Source organism: Camelus ferus, chromosome 1 (assembly GCF_009834535.1).
Source record: "Camelus ferus isolate YT-003-E chromosome 1, BCGSAC_Cfer_1.0, whole genome shotgun sequence".
NCBI classification, from domain to species: Eukaryota; Metazoa; Chordata; class Mammalia; order Artiodactyla; family Camelidae; genus Camelus; species Camelus ferus.
Genome location: NC_045696.1, coordinates 2,393,056 through 2,420,833, shown reverse-complemented (window position 1 = coordinate 2,420,833; position 27,778 = coordinate 2,393,056). Strand labels below are relative to the sequence as shown.

The 27,778-nt window shown below is 49.8% G+C and overlaps 1 protein-coding gene across 5 annotated transcripts in view; it reads right to left on the bottom strand.

The window, feature by feature from the left end:
• Nucleotides 1-1,586: 1,586 nt before the first annotated feature.
• Nucleotides 1,587-27,778, bottom strand: part of HSF2BP (heat shock transcription factor 2 binding protein) — a 65,112-nt gene continuing 38,920 nt past the window's right edge. For all 5 annotated transcript variants that reach the window (XM_032496933.1, XM_032496897.1, XM_032496805.1 and 2 more), the window contains one exon: nucleotides 1,587-2,321. In XM_032496933.1, coding sequence (XP_032352824.1) covers nucleotides 2,113-2,321 — 209 coding nt within the window. In that variant the 3' untranslated portion in view covers nucleotides 1,587-2,112. The remainder of the gene's footprint in view (nucleotides 2,322-27,778) is intronic.

The following is a 27,778-nucleotide window of genomic DNA, read 5'->3' as shown; positions in this document are numbered from 1 at the left end:
CAAGCGAGAGGCACGGGGCTACACAAGCATCTGGGATGAGAACTCCTTGCAACGCGAGGCTTGTCCCCACTCGCGCCACGAGCAAGTGTGCTGATCTGCATCCTAGCGAGCGTCTGCTCCTCAGGCCCCACGGAGCACCGACCGGATGGGCCACGAGCAACCTGACAGCGAGGGGCTGCCCTGATCGCCGGCGGGGGCAGGTGAAGTCCGGCTGTCGGCCTGGCAGGCCTCAGGCCTTTACGCACAAACTGACAGCACCAAGGAGACAAAGTTTCTTAACTTAAACAGAAAAGGAACTCTTTTAAAAATTAAATTAAAAAAAAAAAAACCTATGTACCATTTTACTGCTTCTATTTCTGATTTTAAAATGCACAAGACGCCTCAGACACTGCCACATACAGGCTTTTATGCATACTTTCAAAATTGAGAGTTTTTTAGGCCTTTAGATGTAAAACAAATTGGAGAATCCATGTTTTCCCTTTGACCTCCATAAGAAGAGCAAAAATATTAGAAAGGCTAGTCACTTCTTAAAATTGGCTGTTAGCACTTTTCCAGTGACACATTCAAAGCATGTATTTGACATACGTTCCTTCCTAAAGGAGTCTTCATAAGAACTCCTGCTAGCCTTAGCACTGTAAACTTAGGAGGAAACAAACTTACCCTTTTTAGTCACATCCCTCTACTAATTAGCTAAACTACACAACGTTCACGGGTTTGGCCCAGCTTCATTTTTCTCTATGTGCCACTGATCCCATCTTTGGCAGAAAAAAGACCCTGCATTTCTAGAGTCAGAACTAACTAATCATACTAGTTTATCTCCTGTTACCTCATCAAACAAACAGCTGAAAAGAAAATGGCACCAGGCTAGCAAAGCACAAACGCAACACCCTCAACGCTGTTCGCCGACGATCAGGACCTACAGAACCACGCAGCAGAGACGGACCGATTTCCGCCTCGAATTTTAAACTGCCTCTTACAACGTTTCTCCGGTCCTGATGAGCCAGGCTCCACAGCATGTCGGCTCATGAAACTCAAGCAGCTCTGCCTCCCTGAAAGCTGCTTCGTTCTGCCTCAGCCGTGAGCCGCACACTGGCCCGTAAAACCTACCGAGAAGAAAAACGCAGTTATTCTAAACTGCCACGCGCGGCAGAAAGAGAGCACAAATGTACACGGGTTTTGGTTTTGCTCCTACAGGAGGCCCAGAGCCCAGGCGCCTACGGTGTCACACTGAGGGACATGGCACGTGCTGCTGTGACTCTAAGGAGTGAGTGAGATGGAATTCCATCTTCACATGTCCTGGCATCCGTGAGAAATGAAATGTGTCCCCCTCCGTTCTCCGCCAGGGGCCCGGGCGCAGCTGAGGAGGAGCCGTGGAGCGCGGGGCCTGGCACACACCCGTGCACACGCTTTCACCCCTGAGGCCCTTGCTGTGACATTGTTTTATGAAAAACCGGACTTCTGAGTATACAGCTAACGGGCCCAAAACAAACAATGTAAGGAGAGCTTTTTCTACCGACCACGTGTGTGCATTACAATACACAACTGCCTAATACCAAGTTTCCAACGCAACAGCTGAAGCACACCAATGACTCTTCCGACTTCCTTTATTCAAAAATAAAAGAGGCACAAAAATATGGAACTAAGATGTCCAATGTCATCTGAAATAGCAGGTTTACCAAAAGGTTTGAAGGTAAACTTGAATTTGGGAGGATTAACTATAATTATTAGAGAGAGAATGAATTGTTTTTCAAAAACTGTATCCCAGGGAAACGCTGACCAGCCGGGTAGGTGGTTACTTAACCTCCCGCTTTTCTTGGGGGGCCTAGAGGTCTGAGTCTCCTGGGCATGGGGAGCTGCTCCGAGAAGCCCCTTCTGGGCGCGCTGACATGGGCCTTTCCAGAAGACTGTCCCCTATCCCAGGCTCCCCTCTGGCAAGGTCGACCCACAAGTACGTTCCCTTCCAGGAGGAAGTTCTGGAGACACATATCAATTCACATCCATCTCTAGTCAATCACACTTTGCCACCAGTAACTTGGGGCACACAGCTGGTGGTTTTAGAAAATGAATACAGCGCGGGGACCAGGGGAAGCAGGCAGGCCAGGTCGCGCGGCCCTACGCGTCGTGCTCCAGAGCGCGGAGGTCCTCCAGGAGCTCCCGGGCCGCGGTCTGCAGGTGGGAGTTGCGGCTCTCGGACATGGCCCGGATGCGCTGCAGGGGCAGGGAGCTCCGGAACTCAGACGCCGCCTTGGAGAAGACTTCCGGCTCCAGAACCACAGACTGGACAAGTCGCAGCACGTGGAGACACACCTCTGCATCCGGATCTAGGGGCAAGAGGCAGCGCTCTGGTTAGAAGACGGCCTCTGCGGGGCCCTGGGCAGGGCCACCCCTCGAGGGCGCCTGGCCTTTCGGAATGACAGGTGTGACAGTTTGGTAAACTCTGGGCTGTCCCAGAACTCTGTCACTTCTTGATGTAAAAGCTTAGCTCCTAAGAGGAGCATGACAAAACGCAGCCATCCTCCACGCAGGAACACTCTACCTTCAAGTATTACTCACAAAAATGCTGGATTAAGACTACAAGGACTTTGAGGGAAGGGACAGACTGGGATTTCAAAATGTAGAACAGATAAACAAGATTGTGCTGTGTAGCACAGGGAAACATATACAGGATCTTGTGGTGGCTCACAGCAAAAGAGAATGTGACGATGAATGTATGTATGTTCATGTATAACTGAAAAATCGTGCTCTACACTGGAATCTGACACAACATTGTAAAATGACTATAACTCAATTAAAAAAATTAAAAAGAAAAAAGAATACAAGGACTTCTCCTGTAGTCTGCTACAATTCTGTCCACTTAGAAGGTTGTCATAAAAGTTATCACTTCATCTTCACTCCAAGTGCAGCAAGTCCCCCGGAGACCACGCAGAGACAGCCTCTCTTCAGGGCCACTGGCCTCCACAAAGTCACTGGCTGTAACAGTCAAGCCCCGTTCCACTTTCTTCCACGCGGCGCTCCCTGCAGCTGCAGGACCCGCTAGCCCTGCATGTACTACAACCGCCACTGGAAAGCAGCCAGGCTAAAGCAGCCGCCCGGCACAGAGCCCCAGCCCCAGCAGGAGGGCACCTCCTTGCGTGTCTCTCTGCTGGGAGCCGCTAAGTGCCACTGATTCCCTTCTCGACTGGACACCGTCATGGGAACCAGGCTCCAAATCAGCACCACTTTCTTAGCACTATACTTCAAAGACCTTTTCAGAAGTAAGCGGATTGAACGAGGAGACGGAACAAACCCTCAATGGGAACTGCCCCAGCACCACGGCCCCCGCGCCCTTCCCTGCTCAACGAGAGCCACCAGGCACCGCAAGGGCTGCTGTGCGCAGCAGCAGGAAAAGCCCCTGCTCGCCCTGGGCCCAGACCCTCAGAGTCCTCCCTCGCCGGGGGAGCCCCAAACCCCTAAAGGCACAGGGCAGAGTGGCCGCCCCAGGAGGAGGACAGGACCCCGGGAAGGCCCCACCACTCAGATGCAGAACCAAACAACAGGGAACTCCCTCCTCTCCAGCAGCCGCAGCCGCAGCCCAGCAAGCAGCCAAGGCGAGCAGCGTGCAGTGGGGAGGGCAGGAGGGGCACGCGCCCTCAGGCACAGACCCAGGGGAAGGCCCGCAGCTGAGGCTGGAGCAGGACGGGGAGACAGGCACACTGCAACTCAGTCCTCCTGCTCAGCACAGGGAAGGAGGGGAATTTGAACCCAGCGGTGCAGGCAGGTGCCCAAAGCAGCAATAAATCCCAGCCCAGCCCAAGCCCCACGACAGCCCAGCAGAACAAGAGGTGGAAACACTCTACCTCTTCCCTCTGCAGAGGTTGGCATCCCGTGGCCCAAAGGCCAAACGCAGCCCATGGCCTATCTCTACACAGGCTGTGAGCTAAGGGTGGTTTTTACACTTTAAAGGGTTATTTTAAAAGAAAACAAAACAAAATAGAAGAATAATACGCAACAGAAACCACACGTGACCCTCAAGGCTCACAGTATTTAGCATCTAGCTCATCACAGGAGAGGTCTGCTGACCTCTGCTCTGCCGCCTACACACAACGCGTAGCACGCAGTCAGAAATGGCGGCGACAGAGCAAGGGGCAAAGGCCCACAGTGAGACAGCGAAGTCACCAGCAGAGACCAGCTCAGAGGTAACCATTCTCAGAAGCACCGCGTTAGGGTTCTGACAGTTCACCTGAAGCAGTATAATATTATTTAAGGACTTTTAATTTTTAATAGCCTCTTCAATAAATGGTGCTGGAAAAACTGAACATCCATATGCAAAAACAAAGAAATTCAATCCATACCTTGCCTCACGTATAAAAGTTAAATGAAAATTAATAATAGACTTACACGTAAAACCCAAAACTAAAAACTTCTAAAAGAAAACAAGAGAAAAATCTTGGTAACTTTGAGTTAAGAATTTTTTAGATACATATAAAACTAAAATCATAATCCATACAAGGAAAAAGTAAGTTCTATCAAAATTAAAAACATCTGCCTTTCAAACACACGACAGCAGAGATGAGGGCTTCAACAGGATCCAGGGGAAGCACGCAGAGGACATCTCTCAAAAGCGCTCCTAGAAGTCGAAGAGGCGCAAACACTTCCAAAGAAACCGGGCGGGAGGGAGTGCTTCCGGCCTCACTTTATGAAGCCTGCATCACCCTGGTGTCAAAACCAGACAAGGACAACACGCAAGAAAGTACAAGTACATAAATGCAAAAACCCTCAGTAAAATAACAGCCAAACAAACACATTAAAAGGATCATACACCACGATTAGCGGGATTTACTCCAGGAAGGCAAGAATAGTCAGCATCTGCAGAAGAACCAACGTGATATATATTAACAAAATGAGACACTACCTCACAGCTGTCGGAATGGCAACTATCAAAAAGTCAAAAAATAAGCACTGGGGAGGCTGTGGCAAAAAAATAAGCACTGGGAACTCATGCATTTTGGTGGGCATGTAAACTGGTGTCGCTACTGTGGAAAACAGTACGGAGGTTCCTCAAAAAATTAAGAACAGAACTACCATATGATCCAGATACAAATGAACTTATTTACAAAACAGAAATGGACTCATGCCTCCTGGAAGTGCCCTCAGAGCCAGTCTGTGAGCTGTATCCAAACCAGTGTGACCTCCCTAGACTCAGAGGCCCCGTGCCCTCGCCAGGATTCTCACACTCGGCGGGCACTCAGTCACGCCGCACGAGCTGGGAGCTCCGAGGATGAAGGGCTGGGGCGGGAGCAGCTGGCCTCAGCACCCCCATCCCGCGCCCCCACGCCCCCTGCGACGTGGCCGCTCCCTGCGCCTGGCAACATGGTCTTCACTAGACCCAGCACACCGTGTCCTCCTGGTTTCCTCCCCCTCGTCCTGCTTCGCCGTGCTCCCTCAGAGTCTCCTTTGCTCCCTCCTCCTCTTTCTCCCGCACCTGGAGCGCCCCAGGCCCGTCTGCAGCCCCCGGAACCCCTCGGAAGACGCAGCCCCCTACTGCGCCGGCCCGGCTCACACAGCTGACTCCCGCCCTGGCCCCTGCACGAACCGCGGCTCCGGGATCCCCGTGTGCTCCACGGCTCCCTCTGACCGTCAGGCGGGCATCTCAGAGCCAGCATGCACCAAACGCCCTGCTCCTCCCCAAGTGCTCGCAGCAGCACCAGCAGGGACCCAGCTACTCAGCCCCCAAAGCGAAGCATCACCCTGGACCTCCCCCGTCATATCCCTCTTAACTCAAAACCTACCTTGCATGTAGTCACATCAATCATGGCCCTGCTGCTGCTGCACCCAGGTCCCCCCCACCATCTCACACACACACACACACACACACACCCCCCGCGGCAATGCCTCCGCTCCTTTCCGCCCTCCCCGCAGCAGCCGGTGCAAGCTTGGTGACGGCCCATCAGACGGGGCTGTCCCCACTCAGCTTTCAGTCACCTGCAGGCCCCACGGGCCCCAGCCCGATGGGCTCCCTGACCCCCTCTCGGACACACCGGCCTCCTCACCCCATTCTCACGGCCGCGGCTGCCCACCACCGTCCTCGGCCTGGGACACTCTGCTTACAGGCCTCTGACGGCTTGTCCTCCACCTCACTTGGGTCTCCACTCACCCAAAGAGCAGTCCCACCTCGGCTGTCGAGACCTCAGACCACTCCATCTTTATCTGTATCACCATCCTGTTTGCTATCAAGTCTCTCCACCTGAATGTAAGTTCCATGAGGGAAGAACTCGGTCTTGTTCACTTTCGGACCACCAGCTCCTAGGGCAGGGCTGGGAGCTCAAGGAACACCTGTAAGACACCAGCTGCCCCAGCGCTCCAAGCTGCAGCACACCCTGCCCACAGCACCCACCACCCTGGGGGCAGCTAAAGCCCCGGCTCAGCAGCAGAGTGGGTGCCACGCCCAGCAGCATACTCTGGGGGAGACAAAAGGAAAACAATTTCCAGTCTCTACTCTTTTACCTATTTGGGGATTTAAAAAAAAAAACAAAAAACCCCAGGCCATTAACAAGCAACAAATTAGAAAGCACAAATAGGGGTCTGTTTGTAACATTCCCCCCAGGCCCTGAAGGAGTGACGAGGCCTGGGGCTGGGACATCTGGAACAGCTCCCCCGAGAGTGGCTTCAGGTTGGATCTTGAAGGTCTGGGAACACAATGTATGTAAGAGTTTAGAGGACTGTGAGATGGACTGCTAAGACTTCAGGCTACTTCATGCTTCTAATTTCTTCTTTCCAAAATCCAGAGAGATGCTGTAACTTTAACCTGTACAAATGAAAGCTCCCTGCTGATGGCTGTGAGCGTCCTGGCTTCTTCCAGCTGCCCATCTGCGCAGATTCCCCACCTCCCACTTTCCAAGGTCACTGCTCAACTTCTTCAACACGATATTTCAGACAACAGACCACACACAGCGTGAGGTGGAAAGGCGTCACTTAGCCTAAGCGGGAATTTGCTCCTTTCTAAAATACACTTGTGCGGCCGCTCTGACATAAATGCAGAGCCTGGACCACAACCAAGTCAGTCCCACTTCCACACACGTCAAAATCCATTAGAATAAGCAGACGTCAGTAACCATACCCGAAATACCACTGGAAAACAGAATTCTCAGAACAGTGTATCATCTACTCAACGGAGGCAACACACAATTTCCACGTTTTAAACTAGGCTTAATTTATCAGCCCAACACGGCTCAGGAGAAGACACACAAGCTCAGGTGGAGTGTCTGGACTCAGAGGACCAGGACATGAGCCCCAGATATGGTCCCTCCTGACCGACTGGCCTGGGCAAGTAAGGTGTTCACATTGTCTGAGCCTCGGTTTCCTGGTCCAGAAACCAGAACGTACGCCCTTCTCACAGAGTCGGGGGCACACGTGAGCATGTGCTGGGTGGAGCGGGGACTCAACAAACAGCTGTCGGGACTCAACTGGCCACTGGCCCCAGCCTGGCAGAACTCAGGCACCTGACCTGGAAGCAGCTCCAGGATCGCCTTTGGCAGTTCAGCTCAGCTTATGGGTGGTCAGTTTTAAACATGAGAGTCTGCTGGGAAAGACGCCGTGGTCTCCTGCGACAATCGCGCATGGGGAGGAGCGGTGGCAGGAGAGCGAGGAGGCGGCTGGGGGCTCTGCTCCCAGAGGCTTTCTGAGGAGGATGACGGCCACAAGCCCAGGGGAAAACATAAAACCACCAAAGCTCCTCATACTGTAATTTTCTTCACTGAACTTTTTGCCTTCCCACAAAGAGGAAAAATGCTGAGAGGATTAAAAACAAAAAGCAAAAAGCACCAGTGACCTGTGGGATAATATCAAGCATGTTACTGGAACCTTAGAAGGAGAGGAGGGGAAGACATAAAAAATTTTTGAAGATACAATGGCCAAAAATATCCAAGTTGAGGTAAACTGGAAGCCTACAGGTCCAGGAATACAAAACAGCACCAAGGCACGTCACAATCCAATCTGAAAACAGTGACGGAGAGCAGCCCAGAGCAACGAGAGGAAACAAACATGTTCGGGGGAGAGGGCAGAGTGACAGCAGCCTTGGGGAGGACCACGTGGGCCAGCGCACAGGGAGCAATGCCTTTAAAGTAAGAACGAGAAACCTGTCAACCTTGAATTCTACACCCAGCAAAAGTATCTTCCAAAAATGGTGGTGAATAAACACTTCGCAAGACAAACAGAAAGTGAGAGAATTCCACACCAGCAGACCTGCACCCCAAGCAATGCTGAAAGCTCTTCAGGCAGAAGGAAAATGATAAGAAAGTGAGATCCACACGAAGGAACAAGAGCACCAGAAATGGTGAATCTGGACATTTCTCTTTGTATCTTGTCAACCTCTTTAAATGGTACCTGTTTAAAGCAAAAATAATAAAAATGTATTTTGAGGTTTTCAACATACACATGACAACAATTGGAAAAGGACGGGAGGGGGAAAGGAGCACCGCTGCAGGCTTTGTGCGCTACAGGTCAGCGGCGTCAAGTCTTTTCGAAAGTGGACTGCGGCAAGTTAAACATGTACATTTTATACCCTAGAGCAACCACTAAAACAAAAATTTTAAAAACAAAGGGAAGAGGGGAGGGTCTAGCTCAGTGGTAGAGCACATGCTTAGCATGCACAAGGTCCTGGGTTCAGGCCCCAGTACCTCCAGTAAATAAACAAACAAACAAACCAACCTATTTATCTCCCCCTCCAAAAAAAAAAAAACCAAAGAGAAAAATGGCTAATGATCCAATAATGAAGATAAAACTGAATCACATAATAATACTAAATTAATCCAAAAGAAAGAAGGGGGAAAAGAATAAAGAGCAGGCAGGACAAGCAGAAAATAAACAGCAAGAGGACAGGTTTAAAATCATACAAAGAAATAATCACATTAAGTATAAATGCTCTAAATACTACAAGCAAAAAGCAGAGATTGTCAGATTAATTTAAAAAACTCAAGGCCCAGTTATATGCTGTTTCTAAGAACTCTGCATTAAATATAAAGACACAGGTAGGTAAAAGCATAGAAATACATTTTTAAACATTTTACATATACTTCACGCACGTGTATTTTACAGACACACATATACTTAAAATATACTAATACTAGTCAAAAGGAAGGTGCGGTGGCTATGCTGACCGCAGCGAAGAAGAATTCAGAGGAAGGCTTATTATCAGGGATAAGGAAGGACATTTGGCAATGATAAAACAGTCAATCAGTTAAGAGGACATAACAATCCTAAACGTTTACGCACTTAGTAACAGAGCTGCAAACACGTGAAGTGAAAACTGATGGAACTGAAAGGAAAATCAATCCACAATGATGGCCAAGGACTTCAGTATCCCCTTCTTGACAACGGACAGAAGACGGGCAAGGACACAGAAGACGTCAGCGTGACAGCCGACCTGAAAGCACTGGCGCTACAGCACGCATCACTCCCAAACAGTAAAGCCCACGCTCGTCTCACGTGCTTGTGGAACATTTACGAGACAGACCGTGGGTGGCCCTATAAAGCAAGTCTCAGCGAATTTAAAAGGACTGGAACCAGACACGGTATGGTCTCTGACACCGGCAAATTAAACTAGAAATCAATACCAGAAATATATCTAGAAAATCTCCAAATATTTGGAAATTAAATATTAAATTAGAACATGTGCCATACAACTTACTGAAGAGTCAGATGGTGCCCAATCCCCAAGTCAGAAACACTTAACACACTACATCACGTTGTGTGCAGATGTGATCGATTTTTCATACACGTTCAAAACAGAAAGATGCACAACCATTCTCTTCGCTGTAAGTTATCCGGGGATCCTCAAGAGGTCACCTGGATACAACTGCAGCCCCCAGAAGACTCACAGTCTCGTATGCCACCCCTCTGACGCTCTGCCCCAAAGCGCACCTGCAGGCACTCCCTCCTCATCACCACCTCCCTCCTCTCCTGACGCCGACCACCCTCCGACCCCAGCCCTTTGGCACGGGTTCGAGCCCCACAACTCTACTGAGTCTGTTCTCCCCAAGGAATCCAGGGACATCTGGACTCCGGGCCGAACGGCCTCATTCAGCCTGTCTGGCTTCTCTCTCCTTTCTCAGACTCCCAAATGATGCCCTGGCCCACCTCTCCCCTCCCTGGAGCTACTCTGAGTCCATCACCCTCCCTGGCCGCAGCCTCCCCATCCGACTTCCCGCGCCCACAGCGTGTCACCGAGTCACTAGCAGGTGCTCACTGACGTCAAGGGAACAAACGCGTGAGTCCATGAGTGGGAGTGCAGGAGTGAGCATGATCCCCAGCAGTCACCTGCCACAGCCCTGCGTGGGTGAGCCAAGCAGGGTCTGACTGGGGCTTCACCCACCTGCTAGCTCCGTGACTCCAGAACACCCAGGTGTCACGTTCTTGCCCAAGGTGACAGATGGGGTGAACACAGCCCACCCCACACGCGGCTGTGAGGTGAGCCCTGTGTGCGGGGGCCCACAGCTCCATAAACTGGCTGTGTGCTGTGGGGCCCACAGGACCTGAGGTCCCCCAGGGACCTGTGAAGAATGCTGCCTCCTCAGGGTGAATGGGGAGAACCTGCATGCTTAGGGCGCACAAGTTAGGAACCTGACTGAAAGCGTGAACTGAGAGTTGTGGACCTCACTGCGATCTCCGGAGGCCGGGCCCAAGATCCTTCCTTCACCTGACAGATGCCAACGGGGCTCTGAGGGGCCTCAAACCCAGGCGGCGGCTGAGTATCAAGCAGAGAATAGGACACGACATCCTGGCCCTCACTGGGCACAGAAGGCATGACTGTAATGGCAGGCAGACCGTGTGGATGGAGGGGCTGCCCAGGCTCGATGAGGCACGAGATAGCAGAGAGGCAGGGTGGGGAGAGCACTGAGGACCGCGTGCGGTGTGGGCCCATCACCGAGCCGAGCGCCAAGCTGAGGGGCAGGTGACCCCGGGCTTCTCGGTGCACCTGCCTCCACACTCTGCACATCCCTCCTCTGCTCAGACACCCACGGTCTCCGGGAAGCTCTGTGACAGGTAGTTTGGCTCGCTAAGGACTCAGAAATTTGGAAGAAGGTGCTCTGTGGAGACAAGAGCCTCCCAGTCCTGAGTGGTGACCACCCTGAGGTCAAGGACTCTGCTACCCCCGCCCCATAAGCCTCAGTTTCTGTGAGTGAGCTCGGCCCACGGCAGCCTCTCATTGCCCTGATCCTCCCGGGCCCTGAATTGGAGAGGCGGCCCAGACCTCGGCCCAGCAGGCTCCTAGCGGACGGCCACCACCGAGCCTTCCCCTGGAAACCATCACAGGCACCTTCCTGCGAGTCTCTTTAGCACTTAGCTTTGATAAAAACCAGCCCTCCGTCCTCTCACCAGCCAGCTGCCCACACCCGCCGACTCTCGTGCAGATGCCCAGCAAACCCGCAAGCGGGGCGTTTAACCTGGGAGCAACATTCTTACCGTCTTTCTCTAAGTTAAAAAACCCTCTTCAGATTCTGATAAGAGCTATGAATCAGTCGTCCTCAACACCAACACACACACACACACACACACACGCACGCACGCACCCTGGAAGATCCCAGAGTCCCAAGGCTCGGCCTCAGGGAGGAAGCCAGCAGTCTGCCGGACAGATCTTGGTTCTCCCTGCTGGGAAGCAGAAGCCTTTCTTGCCCCGCTCGGGACTGCCAGGAAATGGCCAGGTCGGAGCTGCTCGCCTCTCTCCTGCTCAGAGAGCGGCTGAGGAGGGCCTGCAGGGCTCTGGGCATCCGGCTCCACTTCCTTCTCCACCCAGGACCGAGAGCCCGGGGGTGCAGAGGGCGATCCACATGCAGGAGCCATGAGAGGGCCCCCTCCCCTTCCTCACTTCTAACCAAGCCCCTTTAAAAAACAGCCTGTTCATATTTTCTTTCTAGTTTAAGAATCAGACTCAAAATGTCTGGACCTCCAGGGTTTGGCAGTTTCCAAACGTCACAGTGTTTACAGCACAACCCTGGTAACAGGTGGTCAGCCGCTGACAAGGGCCACAGCGAACGGAAGCGCAGCGCCTCGTGCGGACCCGCGAGCCCCTCTTCTAGGCGCTGCCGGGCCAGCCCTTCACAATGAGCTAAGAGCAACTCATTTCAAAGCCTGCGCGTTTCCACGGAGACCCATAAACCTGCGTGAGAAACACACCCGTCACCTGGGCGCTCAGCCGCCCTTCAGGAATGGAGAAGACGCTGGGCTCCCCAGCTGCGTGGCGGGAGGAGCTGATACCAACTGCCACAGGGCCACGCGCAGCAACGGCCACCCTGCAGGCCCGACTCTTTCCAGAAGGAGACTGACGACGAAAACAGCTTACCCCTGCCCGCAAGCCGCCACTTACAAAGTGCCTGCGCACCCGGTGCTGCGTGTTCGCTCGGGGGGAATCTTTTTAGGCCAAACAGAAATGAGACACTGCTGTCAAGCAGGCCTGCCAAATAAGCAGGAAGCGCTTCTCCGTGACCCAGAAGGATGACGGAGGGGACCGTGAGGCCCCTGGCGCAGAATAAGAACATTCCTAAAGGACCTTTCATCCTGTCTGTAGTGAAGAGTGGCTGGGAGCGGCAGACTGAAAGGCAGCGGCAGGTCCTAAGGACATTCAAACCCTAACTCAAAAGTCTCTTCCAGATTCCCACGTGCCCCCCACCGCAGATGGGCCCCCCGCCCTCCTGGGCCCAGAGCTCAGTGACGGAAATTTCCAGGTGGAGGAGCAGCTAAGGTTACACGGTTCATTTGACACTGCCGTGACTGTCCACAGCATTAAACTCGCATTGAATCAGCTCCGCCAGAGCGCACACTCCTCGCTGTGCGGCCTCAGAGACCCTCTTCACCTCCATGAGCCCGGCATCTGTGTGTACAAAATACACCTGCCATTAAGACCGAACGAGGTGCAGCGAGCACAGGCCTAGCCCAGCGGCAGGTCACGCAGCAGGTGCACGAGAGAACGAGGTGTGCCCGCGCGTTCCGCTGCTGCCCAGGCCCGCCACACACCTTCGACAAAGCAGTACACAGAAGGCAGCCCTCCACCGCCACCTCTCAGAGATGAAACCTGCCTTGGTGATGCTAAACCTTTTAATAGAGTGATACAGTTAGAATCTGTCCTCCTAAGAATTAAGCGCTCTGTACACAGTTTTGAAAATTAAACATGTAAGTTACTTCTTTGGCTGAGGTTTTACATCATGTGAAGTGAAACATAACTTAACTCCACTTAAAAAAAAAAATTTCACTGATCATTATTTGAAGCCAAAATAGTTCTTTTAATTATTCTGATGACATCCCCAGTCCCCAATTTTCACTCGTTACTGGTAACAGTCACCATTATCAAAAATCTGTTCAGCTAAATCCTGTGAAACCGTCACTTTTATAGGTTCAAAATGCACAAATCCTGGCAGTTTCAGTGGTTTGACCTGGCCCTGTGCCCGGGGCGGTGCTGGGTGCTCTGGGTGGATGGACTGCCTGAGTCCTTGGGGTGGCTCTGGAGCAGACGTCACGGTCATTGTGCACAGATGAAGGGGGGCCACCAAGAGCAGCACCAGCACCAGGAGGGTCCACATCCCCCGCCCCCGACCTCCACCAGCACCCTGGAGGGTCCACACTCCTCACCCCCCAACCTCCACCGCCCAGCACATGCAGGGGCTCTGCTCAGTCTCCACACTTGTCAAGAAGAGAAGAGCAGGTAAGTTGATGCTGGCAGGATATGCTTTTAAGCAGATGCAGACGTTACCTCCATCTAGCACACCTTTATGTCTCTTCTGCGTGTCATCAAACTTGGAACTGACGTGGGAAATTTTATTGTGTTTACAACAGAAATAGTGAATCAGACCACTTCAGCTAGAAAGACGAAACTACCACTCAGACCCACGTGTTACGTCCCACCAAGCCCAGGAGGAGGGCTACATTCCACGTCCCCACAGGCCTGGGTGTGCTCTCCTCCCCGCTCCGCCCCCGCGCATCACAGAAGGCTGGCACCTCGCTCACGGGGAGGGGCGGCCAGCACTCAGGGCTGCATGCTTCCTTGTCCACACCCGGCGAAGGAACCACCTCCCCACCATCCCTGGGGTCCAGATGGGCCGAACTTAGCTCACGCGTCCACTTCCAGACCAGCGACTGAGGGCAGAAGGATGCCACGCACTGAGTGGATTTACCGTGATCTGAAACCAGTCACTGGCACAACGACAAGACTGCCAGGGCTGCCTCAGGCCGATCACCTGGCCCTGTCTGACACGAGAGTCGCCGGGAAGGTGTGAGAACCCTGATGCCTGGTCCCACTCCCAGTCAATCAAACTACAGCCTCTGTGGGTGGGGACCCAAGCTCGACTGTCAGGGCACAGGTGTGTGTGTGTGCATACGTGTGTAGTGTATGTGCGTATGTGTGTGCATGTGCACGTGTGCACGCATGTATGTGTGTGCACCTCTGTGCATGTGTATGTGTACCCGTGTGTAAGTGTGTGTGTATATGTGTGTGCATGTAAGTGTGCGTGTTTGTAGTGTGTGTGTGTGTGTGTGTGCACATGCATTTCCACAAAAGCCCCTACTGGAGGTTAGGGCCCCTATCCCCGTGTCACGTGGTCCAAGAAAGGGAGAGTGAAGCCCTGAGTAGCTCGACACGAGGAAGAAGACAGAGTGTGGACACCACCACAGCACATACAGACACAACTGGGTAAATCACGGAAGAAAGGCAGCGTGGCTGCTAATCCAAGCCAGAGCAGGCTCAGGAACTGTATGAGCCTCAGCACTGTGCAGGGCAGTTCTGCCCGTGAGACAGCGGTCAGAGTCTCCGAGTGCTATGATCTGACCCAGCTGTGCGCAATGACTCTGAAGAACCCTGTGACCTGCACATAACGTAAGCAGAACTCTAATGGGCACCTTCCCAGGTTAAATGCAGGGAGGGGTCCCTGCCTTCTGAGTTGTTCCTGAGCTGAAGCCGCAGTGGCCATGGCACTGCCCCTGCTCTGCATAAGCCCCTGTGGCCTGGTGGGACATTCTGGCCGGGCAGGTGACGCAGGCAAGACAAGGAGATGCTCTGGCTGTGTCCCTCCAAGTTCAGCCAGGATCTCTGCCGGAACCATTTGACCTTGGCACGTGGATGTTTTTCTCTACAACTTCAGCACTTAAAATATTATATTTATGTCTAGAAATATAACCCAGCAAATATTTGATAAATGCTAATTCCCCAGTTTTCATCTTCTAAAGAGTTCCTTTTGATTCCTGAATAAAACAGCTTCCAAGATATTACATAACTAATGTGACCAGTAGAATGTGCTCACGGCTGGAAGGCTCACAAGTCATATGGGAAATTTCATTAGCTGAGCTTTAATGACCCTGTAAAGAACAGTAGTCCTAAGCACTGGACCTTCCATCAGTGAGTTAATGAGAAATACTTAACTGACATCTTTTCTTCAAAAATAACGCAGAATTCATACAGAAAGGGTGATTATAAAAATTAATCTAATGTTAGACTATATTAAAACAAACCACCAAAAATGAAGCAAGCATTACATTTTAGCAACCTCCTCTAATGCCAGAAAAGAAGTCACCATTTAACTCTAGGAGAAAGTAACTCCTCACCCGAGAAAATGTCACGGCCGCAGCGCGTTTTGAAGTAGACGCACAGCAACTCTTGCTTGCGGTTATTTCCTTTCTATCTGAAATCGGAAACCTGAAAGCTAGGACCTGATTACCCCTGACAGCCTTGACACCAACACACCAGACCCTCGTCTCACTAACGAAGCCCCGCCCCGGCAGCGCTCCCCTCCCACGGCTCTCCCTTCCCAAGCCCTCCTCACGCCCCCGGTCTTAACTCTGCTCCACAGAAAACCCTGCCGAACGTCACCGATGATTCTCTGCTGTCCCAGCCTTTCCTCCACTCCTGTCAAGCCATATTGATTGCCAAGTTGTATCTGATACTATTAGACTCCCTTCCTCTCAAATAACTATTTTCTCCTTTTCTAAAAATGTATAAAGCACTTCCATTTATTGTTCCACTAAATTCTCACAGCCACCCTTTGAGGCAGGAAGAAAGAACATTTGTAGTTCTATTTTGTGGATGACAAGCCTGATTATCATGTAATTTAAGGGACTCACCCAGAGACAAACACTAGGAACCACCCGAGAGGGGCTGGGCCCATGCTCTCTGCCTGGCCAGCCTCTCCTGACTCCAGGCTCCTGGAGACCCCTCCTCGGGGCTCAGGCCTCCTCCCCGCCGCCCTGGGAGAGCCAGCCCAGCTGCACGGCCACCTCCACCCCCAAGTCATGCGCTTTGCTACGTCTCCAAGAACAACTCCCAGCCCATGCCTCTGGCTTATCATATGAACTCCATGTTTCTCAGCTCCAGTGATTTCTTAGACAGTTCCATTCGGATATATGTATTTTATCGTTACCTCAAACTGAGCACGTCTCACACACCAAACTCATCTTTCCATGTTAAACGAGCTCCCCTTTCTAAATTGTGGCTACGAGTTGTTACACCTCGATCAGACTACAGTAAACTTTCAGTTGTTCCCAGCTTGCCGGATTTGACATATGTAAGTCAAATGTGCTCTGCCGTCCTTCAAGATATGAAATAGTCATTTGACCACTCAATTCTATCAACAGCTGAAAATCAAACATTTAGACTGTTTCTTGTTTAGACTGTTGTGTGAGGTGTGACTAGTCCAAGAGAACAAGCTCCCAGTCCCCTGCAGGAAGGCTGACTTGTCCTGCTGGACCTTCTCAGGTCCAACAACTCTCAGGTCAATAGTGTTTGAGAGGGTTTTTTGGTTTTTGTTTTTAAAGACAAATTCCACATCTGTTGCACTAACAGCCTCAACACTGGGCTAATGCAAAAGTAGGAGAAATATTTAACCAATTCAGTAAAACATTTATGTTGAAAATCTCTGTAAATAAAGACCTTAAACATTTTGCTTTTTGACCACACAGTCAGCATCCTTGTTCGTGTAATCAGGATGAAGCTCACCAGAACCACGCCCCCTGCAGGACACGTTTGGGCCGACAGGAGCGCCGAAGGCATGCACTGAGCTCCACCAGCTATCCAAACCTCAGCCTTCCCCTGTGCACGGCACCAAATACACACAACCCAATGCCAAGCATCCTCCGTGACATACCGAATTCCAAAGAAGGGATTTTCATCTCCGTGTGAGAGGACGCACAGCGGCATACACTGACGTCTTTCATTCACTCACCGGAAACGTGTTTTGAGCACCTCCTGTGTCACCGGTGCCTGGGATCATCCGTGAGCCAAACAAAGATGCCTGCCTCTTGGCGCTCTCACTCCAGCGTGGCACAGACAACGAGCACCAGAGGGATCACCCAGTACGTCAGAAGGCGGCTGGTGCCATGGAAAAGAGAAAGTGACATCGCCGATGTGAGGGAGGGGAGGGAGGCCCACTGCCCTAACTGAAAAGAAAAAGGTGCGTAAACTAAGGCTAGAAAAACAAGAATTGCTCTTCATAGACGATGCTAGAGTAACTCAAAATTTGAGAAAAAGCTAAATAACCAAGCTCTGGAAAGGGCATGGTGAAGCCAGCTTTCTGTTTCTCCTGCGTCAGCACCTGAGCTGGCCAGGCAGCCAGCCACGGGCAGCTCTGCGGCCACCCCGAGCAGCTCCCCGGCCCAGGTGGGGACACTAGTCCTCAGCAGTTCCAGCCAGAACACTCCTAGAGACACCGCTGGCCCGGCCCAGACCACGTGCCTGCCCGGAGACCACCGCTGTGACTGCCGCAGCCTGCGCTGCCCGAGGGGCAGGGCCTTCGAAGGCCTGCTGCAGGGAAGCTGGCAGGAACACGCCGAGCCAGCCAGAGCAGCAGCCCTGCAGAAACCAAGTCCAGGGCTGACCTTCCTCGCCCCAAGCCCATTGTGCCACTAAAGGCTGACATGGGGGCCCAACTGAGTCGAGGCTGGGGTCACCCTGAGGTACGTCCAGAACGGGCAGAGTGCTGAGGTGACGCTGGGTCAGAGGCAGGCAGCCACCACCTGCTTGCAGGCCGCAGCAGAGAGACCCGAGGCCCGGGTGCAGGGCTAGGGGCTCAGAAGCACCTCGGAGCCCCAGTCGCGCAGTTCCGTGAAGAGCACAGGGAAGGCCAGCCGCCTGCTGCGCGGCCCGAGGGGGACCCGGCGCCGGCCCCTCCCGGGAGAGCCGCCCCTAAGGAGATGGGGCCACAGCGGATGTCCTGCGAGAGGCAGGATCCTGCCAACGGGAGCTTCAGGACACCTAGGATCTGGTTCCTGCCGAAGAGAGACGACGGGCTAGTTGGAGATGACTGGCAGTTATGAAACGAGGTAACAAGAAAATGTTAAATTAGTTTGCCTCTAAGTAAAACAGGAAAGCAAAGGAGAGAGAACTGGATGTGGGCTGGAGCTGCAGAAGCAGCTCCCAAGAGGCATGACCAAGCGGCGTGACCTGAGATGAGCTGGCAAAGGCGGCAGAACGGCGCGGCCGGCAGAGCGCGGGGCGCCCGGGGCCACCGGCCCGGTCCCTGCACACAGCTCTGCTAAGTGAGCTCGGGTGGCGTGTCTCTCTGCGACTGGCGCACTTCACTCGGCGTAACATCCTCAAGGCTAAACCGTGCTGCGGCCTATGTCACAGTGTCCTTCCCTCCTGAGGCTGGAACATCCCACTGCACGTCTAGACCACATCTTCCTTAGCCACTCGTCTACTGATGGATGTTGAGGCCGCTTCCTTATCTCGGCTGTTGTGACTAATGCTGCCGTAAACGTGGGTGTGCAAACATCTCTTCAAGATCCCTTTCTCGGTCCTTTCTGGATACGCACCGAGGTGGGGTGAGAGCTCTCGTTCCCACCACAAGACTCTTCAACGGCAGTCTCATCGGAGAGCGTCTCTGGAACCCCGGCCCGACCTGAACTGCACTCAGCACCCAGCAGGGCAGCCTCTGCCAGCACCTCGGGGTCGCAGCGATGTGCGGGGCTCACCGTCTCTCAGCTTTAAGAGCTTCTCTTCTTTTCTTTCTTTCTTTCTCTCTCTCTCTCTCTCTTTCTTTGGTATATGTACATTTTTATTGAAGTACAGTCAGTTTACAATGTTGTGTCAATTTCTGGTGCACAGCATAATGCTTCAGTCATACATGAACACACATATATTCGTTTTCATATTCTTTTTTACCATAAGTTACTACAAGGTATTGAATATAGTCCCTGTGCTATACAGTATGAACTTGCTGTTTATCTATTTTATATATAGTAGTTAGTATCTGCAAATCTCGAACTCCCAATTTATCCCTTCCCACCCCCTTCACCCCCAGTAACCATAAACTTGTTTTCTATGTCTGTGACTGTTTGTTTTGTAAATAAGTTCATTTGTCTCTTTTTTTAAAGATTCCACATAAAAGCGATATCATATGGTATTTTTCTTTCTATTTCTGGTTTACTTCACTTAGAATGACAATCTCCAGTTCCACCCATGTTGCTGCAAATGGCATTATTTTATGAAGAGATTCCTCTCTTGTAAAGAATGCCTGTGAGCAATAAAACCTGTCTTTGTTTATCCAGGAATGCATTTTGCCTTCATTTTGAAGAGCAGTTTAGCTGGACACAGAACGCCTGGCAGGTGGTCTTTTCTTCCAGAACCTGCAGACACCACGCCTCTGTTTTAGCGCCACTCTTTCTGGAGAGCAGCGAGCTCTTCGTCTCACTGTGGTTCCCCTGTACGTGTGTTGCTGATGCTGAGACGTTCTCTTGGTCTTAAGTTTTAACACTGTGACTATGATGTGTCTACATGTGTCTACGTAAAGGTCTCCTTGTGCTAACCCTACTTGCAGTTCACGTGACTTCTTGGATGTATGGACTGTTTTCCATCAAAGTCAGACTGCTTTCAGATGTTACTTTCTCAAATGTTTTTTCTGCCCTTTCTCTCAAGCATCTCCCTCAGGGACTCTCACTCCACTCATGTCCATGTGCTTGATGACATCCCAGGGTCTCCCAGCGTCATTTTTCTTTGCTCTTTTTTGTTTCTGTTCTTCAGACCGGATCATCACTATTTATCTGGCCTTAAGTTTGATGATTCCTCCTATCAGCTCAAATCTGCCATTGAACCTGCCCAGAAAAGTCTGTTAATCTCTACTTTGTTTTCTTTGTTGTACTTGGAGTTGTTTCAGCTTCTCAAGTTCTTGTGTAGATGTGTAGCTCATTTTCTGCTTTCTTCTTTAAATAGACTTTCTACTAAATGCTGATTTAGACGCACCATTTTTGATATGTAATATTTTATCATATAGTTTAAAATATCAGATTTCTATTATGATTTCTTCTTTTATTCCTGGGTTATTTGATTTCTATATGTGGGATTTGCTAATTCTCTTTTTGTTACTAATTTCCAGCTCCACTGTATTGTAGTCAAAGATATTCCATATGATTCTGATCATCTAACATTTGAGACTTGCTTTGAAACCCGGAAAACAGGCACTTTTGTAAATTCTCCCAAGCATCTAGTGAGGCAAACCATTCATATCCTTATCAATTCTTTAGTCTTTTTTAGCTATCAAGTATTGACTGAAGTGTGTTAAAATGTCCCTGATTGTGGGGGATTTGTGAATTCTTTCTTATGCTCTTTTCAGTTGTTCTGAGACTTTAAGGAAGTGCATATATACGTTCAGAATTATTACACCCTGGTGACACAGGATCTGGTGATGAGAATCTACCTAGTCTGTTTCCCTTTTATTCTCAACCTTTATGTATAATCCAGTTTTAAATGAATCTCTTATAAACAACATAATCGGATGATTGTTTTAAATCCAGTCTGACATAACTATCTTTCAATTAGGTCACTTGGTCTATTTACAGTTGTAATTAACTGTACATATATTTCAACTTATGCATATCTTTTCATTTTTTTCTTTTTTCTTTCTTGTCATCTTTTGAATTATTTCTCACGTTCCATTTCACCCTATATTAGCATTGCAGGTGTACGTTCTATTTCTGTTTTCTCCATGTTACTTGCACACTAACTATCAAAGTCTGAAATTAATCATTATTCTGCCCTCTGGAAAGAGGCCGGGTCCGGTACAGCTGCGGCTCCGCCCACCTGTTCCCAGCGCACGCACTGTTGCTCCGCTCCTGGTACTCTGCCCTTGTGGCCCCCGGTGGTCTGCTTTCCACAGTCAGTGTCGGAGTAACCCATACTTCTGCTTCCCTCTCTGACCACCATTCTTACTCGCGTCTCCCTTCCATCTGAGATTAAACTCCTCCTGCAGCACATCCTTTGGAATCTCCTGCTGAGGGGGGGTCTCTGGGTGACAGACTCTCAGTTTTTGTTCGTCTGAAACGTCTTCATGTCGCCCGTGTTCTGAAGGACACTTGTTGGGGGAAGGGCTCACAGGTGTCTTCTCTCGGGATTGAGAAACCGCGTTGTCGCTGTCCAGGGGCCAACTCCCAGGTACGCTGCTTTCCGCCTGCCTGCCTCTAGGACCTTCTCTCACACTCTGCAGATTTCACCACAATGTGTCTTAGTGTAGATATGTCTTCATTTGTGCTGCTTACAATTAGGCAGACTTCTCATATTAAGTGCAAACAAGTTTGGGAAACTTCTCAGGCATTACTTCTCCCAATGTCACTCTGCTCCACTCTCTCTCCTTCCAGAACTCTGACTGGTCATATGCTCAATTCCCAGGCTCCCCGCTGCGTCTCGGGCCTGTGTGCCTGCTCCTGCTTTCCATCTGTCTCCGTGCTTCATTCTGGATGATTTCTTCAGATCTGTCTACATCAATCTAATTATCTCTTTAACTGTGTATAATACGCTGTTAAAGCTTTCAAGTAAATTTATAATTGCGATCATTATATTGTTCATTTCCAGAAATGTTATTTGATCTTTTTTCTGATCTGCCCAGTCACTTCTATAATTCTTACCCTTTACTGACATATTAATCCCTTTTTTTATTTGTTTAAATATATTAAACATACTTATTTTCTATTAACCTGATCATTCTTATATCTGAAATCTTCTACAAATCTATGTTACTTATTATTTCACTAATGATACTTTCTGTGCTTTTTGTGATTTTTAATATGTGAGCTCTGATTCTTGGAATTTTACCTGTAAGAATTCTTTAAGGACTTGGTGGAAGTCAAAGAATCCTCCAGAAAGGACGTGCATTGTTCTGTAAGTGGGGACCACCCGGATGGTTTGAACTGAGGCTTCAAAGCTGCGTGACAACCCATCTACGGTGATTAATTCTCAGAGGACATTTTTCCTCCACTGTAGCCTAGGTTCCTCTCAGAAGAGACGTCCGCCCATTGTGCGCAGTCCCTGAGGTCAAAGCAGGCAGTCCCCCCGTAGTCTCCCAGGGTGGGAGCGGGTCCTCAGTTTGCTCTTGCAATGCTGGTGAACACCTCTGGGAGTCCCACAGCAGGCTACTCACTTAGGGTGGGCCCTGGGCTTTGTTTCCTGTTCCCACACCCTGTGAGGACATGGAAACTAAAGGTCATTCTGACAAACGCCCCCAAAGCAGGCGTTAGCTCAGGTCTCTGTTAACCTCTCTGGCATCTCACTTTGATTTGGCTTTTGTGCCCTGAAGTATAATGCCTATTTTTCTAGCTCAGAGGAGCATTTTTAAAGCGCTTTTTACATCTCACTGACATTTTGACCATTTTCGGTAAGGAGAGTTGGTCAGGGACTTATTCCACCACAACCTTGCCTCCCAATTCTTGGCCTGCAAGGATGGCCTATCAGAAGGTCTGCAGGAGGCAACCAAAGTTCATTAAACAGGTGATGGGACACAAGTCCAGGTCATAAAGTCATGGTCAAACTGTGGCTACACCCGGGAAGTAGAGCCATTCTGAAAGCAGATGATGGAGGTATTTGAGAGTTTCCTAACACACTGCATGTGGGTGTCAGAGGAAAGGAGACAAGAGACACTCCAAGGTCTTGACAAGCCTGAGGAACTGGAAACAACGAAGACTGGAAAGGCCGGGGCAGAGCTTAGCGGGGAGGGGAGGAGCTCAGCCTAAACACGCTGAGTCTGAGTGCGTGAGGTTCCATGTGGAAACGTCAGGCAGACACCTGGTCCGGAGTTTGGGAGAGAGGTTTGGGCTAAAGATACAAGTTGGGTAGAACTTCAATGTTTGATATTACTTAAACAAACCAAATAAATGTGAGATGGGAGGCAAATGCCTACATCCCTATTCAACATTGTAAATACAGGTAGGAAGTGCAGCACTAAAAAGTTAGAAATGTGAGCAAAGCACGAGTTTGAACGAACAGTTACATAACACACGGTCATCCTCCCACAACGCTCTGTCCTCATCAGCCATTTGCTACAGTTCCTGCCAGTTCTGCAGCTGCAGAGGAATGTAAAGAATCTGGAGAAAGCCTGGGAACAAGCCAGCTGTGCAGCTGAATAAAGGGTAGGAAAATGAAACCCGGCAGAGGTTAAAGGAAATGAGATGACTTAGTCAGGGGTGATTAACAGCAACTGGTCCTGTGTTCTGGATCAAAGAAGTCCGAATACTTGAAAGCAACTTGCCACCTTCGGGTCAAACGAATTAAAAGGAAATGAGCTTTCATTGTGGCAAAAAGATTTAGGTTATAAATTAAAAGGGACACTAACACCTATTTAACACCTACTACGTTAGGTGTTGGTCTGGGCATTATTGCATTTTAATACACATTAAGACCCTTGGGGAAAAAAAAAAAAAGACCCTTGAGGTAGAAATCCCCATTCTGCAGGTCAGAAAAGAGGGATCCTAAAAGGTAAGTTCCCAAGTAGAAAAGCTGTCATTTCAATGAGTCTAATGAGTTCAAAGTCCATGTTCTTTAAAACACATCAAATTTCCTAGTGGGACAATTGATAAACGTAGGAACCAATTATTAAAAGAAATAATGAAATCTTTTGTTTCCTAATCTTTTAAAAATTACCAGAGATTCTCATTTTCTAGTATATTTCATACAGCAGATCCACCTAAAAGCACATGGGTAGAACAAGCCAGCTCTAACACGCTCTTTTAGGCCGAAGCAGTTGCGGCGTCTAGGATTCTGCAGCCGCACCACCACCAGGCACCAGGAAGCATGTATTGGTTCTCAGGGAACTCTCTGGGTTTTATTTTCCTCTTCTGTAATAAATTATAGACTCATCTGCCTAAAATACACACCAAATTCTAAGACAAATTTCCATTTCTAAGGTAAACTAATTCCACACATAACTCAGGGGTCACACATCCTGGGCCTTACAGTCCTTGTTTTTATTCGACTACGACAACAAATAACTCTAAAGACAGCAAGTAAGACGAACTTTCAAAAGATTTATTCATTATAGATCAACTACAGTTCAAAAGAAAACTTCAAAAAACAAAAAAACCAAGAAAAGGAAGAAAACAAAGATTTACTGGGCTTTGGACTGTGCTCGCCGTGTCAGAGGAACCAGTAACTGTCCTTCACGAGCAAGAGAGCCTGACGCCACTGCACACACACACACACACACACCCCTCTGTACAGGACCGAAAGGCTAAGCAGGAACGGCCCACCCTGCTGGAAGGGCACCTTCTCGGTGAGGGCTGGGAACTGACTCTCGGGCTGCTCGCAACCCAGAGAGCCGCATAAAATACAACAAAACTCACAAGGCCTGTCACTCGGCCCTGGACAAGGTCTGGAGTTCCAGGGCCAGAAAAGGCCCCAGAGCACACGCAGCCTCAGGCCGTCTCTTTCTGAGAAAGTGAACAGCTGGCAGAAGGCGCTGAACACTCACTGGCTGCGAGCGAGCCTAGCGACAGGGGCACGCTTTCAGGAACCTAGCCCAGGGCCACGCCCAGGAAGGGCAGAAGTCCCCAGAACCGAGGCTCCCCCCCTGCAGGGCAGCGGGGGGAGGGGGGGCGGCTGGGGGCCGGGAATTGGAGCCCGATGGCCAGGACGTCCACCCCGGAGCTGCAGGACCTAGAGGAGCTCACTCCACCTCTGTGTGCTTCAGTTTCCTCATGTATAAAACATAAATCATGATGTTCACCTTGTGAGAGATGTAAAGAAACAAATCTGTGACTATGTGCAAAGCACTTATGACAGAAGCTGCGCTCAGAGCATCAGGTCTCTCTCACTGAATCGCTCTGTCCCTCTTACTGTCCCCATCCCCCTCCAATGGGCATTGCCTGCTGGCACGTGACCCGTGACAACCAGTCGGCACAGGTACCTCAATCCAAGGCCCACTTCTGATTCCATGGGTCCCTTGGTTCACATTCTCAAGAGAAAAAGGCTGTGGTCAAGTGTCCAACCCTGTGGGTAGGAGTCATCCTGCACCCCAAACCCCACCCCCAGCCTGCCCTCACAACTTCAGAAGGTCTGGAGTTCGCCCTAGAGCACGCCACAGTCTCACGGATCTGGCAGAAGAGACGCGACTCCTGTGTCCGAGCACAGGCTGTGCCCCTCACGGCGACAGCCATTCCAGAGGGTCAGGCTCGTGCCAGTGCAATGAGATCCAAGCGCACAGGACCAGGCACGCACCGCGGGCTGTGTTACAGAAGGGAGCCCCAGCCCCTCACAGTGCGAGCGGTGCCGCCAGACCTTCTCCCTAGGGGGAGCGCTGTCCTTGCTGCGTGAGAGCAAGCAGACCCGCCCTCTGTTGTGGACACAGACGACATCTCTGACTTCTATGGGTGTTCACTACACAAGCAGCCTTGAAAAGACAGCCAGAGACAAAGGAGGCCAGCCCCTCTGCTCCCTCAACAATACCTAAATAAGTGGACACACACACGCTTTTCATTGATCAGAAGATGTGATATTGCTAAAATGTCAATTCTCCCCAAAATGAACTGTCAATTAAACACAATCCTAATAAAAATCCCAACAAAATATGGGGGGGTAAGAAAGAATCCTCAAATTTATATGGAAATGCAAAGGACTTAAAAACAGTCAAAATAACTTTGAAAAAAAAAAAAAAACAAAGTTGGAGGATTTCCACTATGTGACTTTAAGATTTATTATAAAGTGCGTTGTTGGCATAAATATACAAAAATGGATCCACGGAACAGAAGTGAGTCCACAACTACACCTTCTCATATGTCATGTGATTTTCAACAAAGGTGCAAAGGCAACTCGGGGAAGAAAGGAGGGTCTTCAGGACAGATGCTGGTAGATCAACTAGGCGGCTGGATGCAAAAAAACCCAGCTTTGAGTTGTACCTCTCATTATACATAAATATTAACTCAAAAGCACCACAGATCTAGATGTAACATGCAAAACTATAAAACTAACAGAAGATTCTGCTATACAGCACAGGGAGCTATGCTCAGTATCTTATAATAATCTCTAATGAAAAAAATATGAAAACGAAATACATATGTATCTGCATGACTGTGACATTGTGCTGAACACCAGAAACTGACACACTGTAACTAACAGTACTTGAAAAAAAAAATAATAGAAGAAAACACATTTTAAAAATCTGTGTGACCCTGAGTTTGGCAAAAATTTCTATACCAAAAGCATGTTTCATAGAAGAAAAAGAACAATTAAATAAACTTCATCAAAATTAAGAACTTCTGTTCTTAAAGATGCTCTTGAGAGAGTGAAAAGACAAGCAACTGACTGAAAGTATCTGCAAACTGCACGCCGACAAGGGCTTTGCCGGCAGGAAACACACAGAACTCTTAACATTCAACTGAAACCACCTGATTTGCTTTTAATGGGCAAAAGATATGAACAGACATTTAATCACGGAAGATATACGGGTGGGCAAATAAACACAGGAAAAGATGTTCACCATTATTAGTCGTAACATGAATGCAAATTAAGACCACAGTGATTTGTCACACTCTTCCTGGAACATCTACAATTGAAAAGAACGACCACACCGAGCACTGACGAGGATAGGCAACAACCAGCACACCAACCACCTCGGGGGCGGGGGGGTGCAGAGCAGCACGGCTGCTTCGCAAGACAGGGCTGGCGGTTTCATACGAGCCAGCCACCCCACTCCTAGGTGTGTACCCCAGAGAAATGAAAGCATACATCCATGCAGAACAAACAAGAATGTTCACAGCAGCTTATGTATGACAGCCAAAACCCAGGAACAACCCAAACGTCCAGCAGCAGCCGAGGACATAAAGCAGCTGCAGCACATCCACATCACAGAATACTACTGAGCAATAAAGAGGCGCCAACTGGTAACACACACAGCATGGGCGGACCTCAGAATAATTCTGCTGAGTGAAAGCAGCTAGGCAAAAAAGAACACAGAATGTCTAGTTCCATTCATATGAGCTTTTAGAAGATGAAAATCAACCTGCAGTGCGGAAAGGAGATGAGTGGTTTTCTGGGAAGAGGGGAGCAGAGGGCCGGGAAGGAGGGACCCAAGGAGCACAGGGCACCTTCGGAGTGACAGGTACACTCACCATCTTGACTGCGGTGATGATTTTATGGGTGTACACTTACGTCAAAACTTATCAATTGTTGCTTAAGTGTGTGCAGTTTATTGCATGTCAATTTAAAAAAAACCTGTTACAAAAAATAAGCATTTATCACCAAATGGAACTGAAGCTCAAAAACAGAGATTGATCTGAATAATGAAAAAACAAGGGAAGTTAATTTCGCGCGCACTTGAATGAAATATGCCCCTACTGAAGACATAGTGCTAAAAGTGACGATGAACAGACTGGGACAAAAATTGAGGTTACACTGGCGGTGAGGAAGAGGAGGAGGAGAAACAGTAAAGACAGCTTCTATCCCAAAGAAAACAAAAGCCCCCCCACTAACACACGTGACTTCAGGGCGGCACTCTCCCTCAGACGCCCCTCCTTTTCCCCACACTGCCGAGCTGCAGGGTCCCCTTCACCTGGGGTTCTGAGCCGTGGG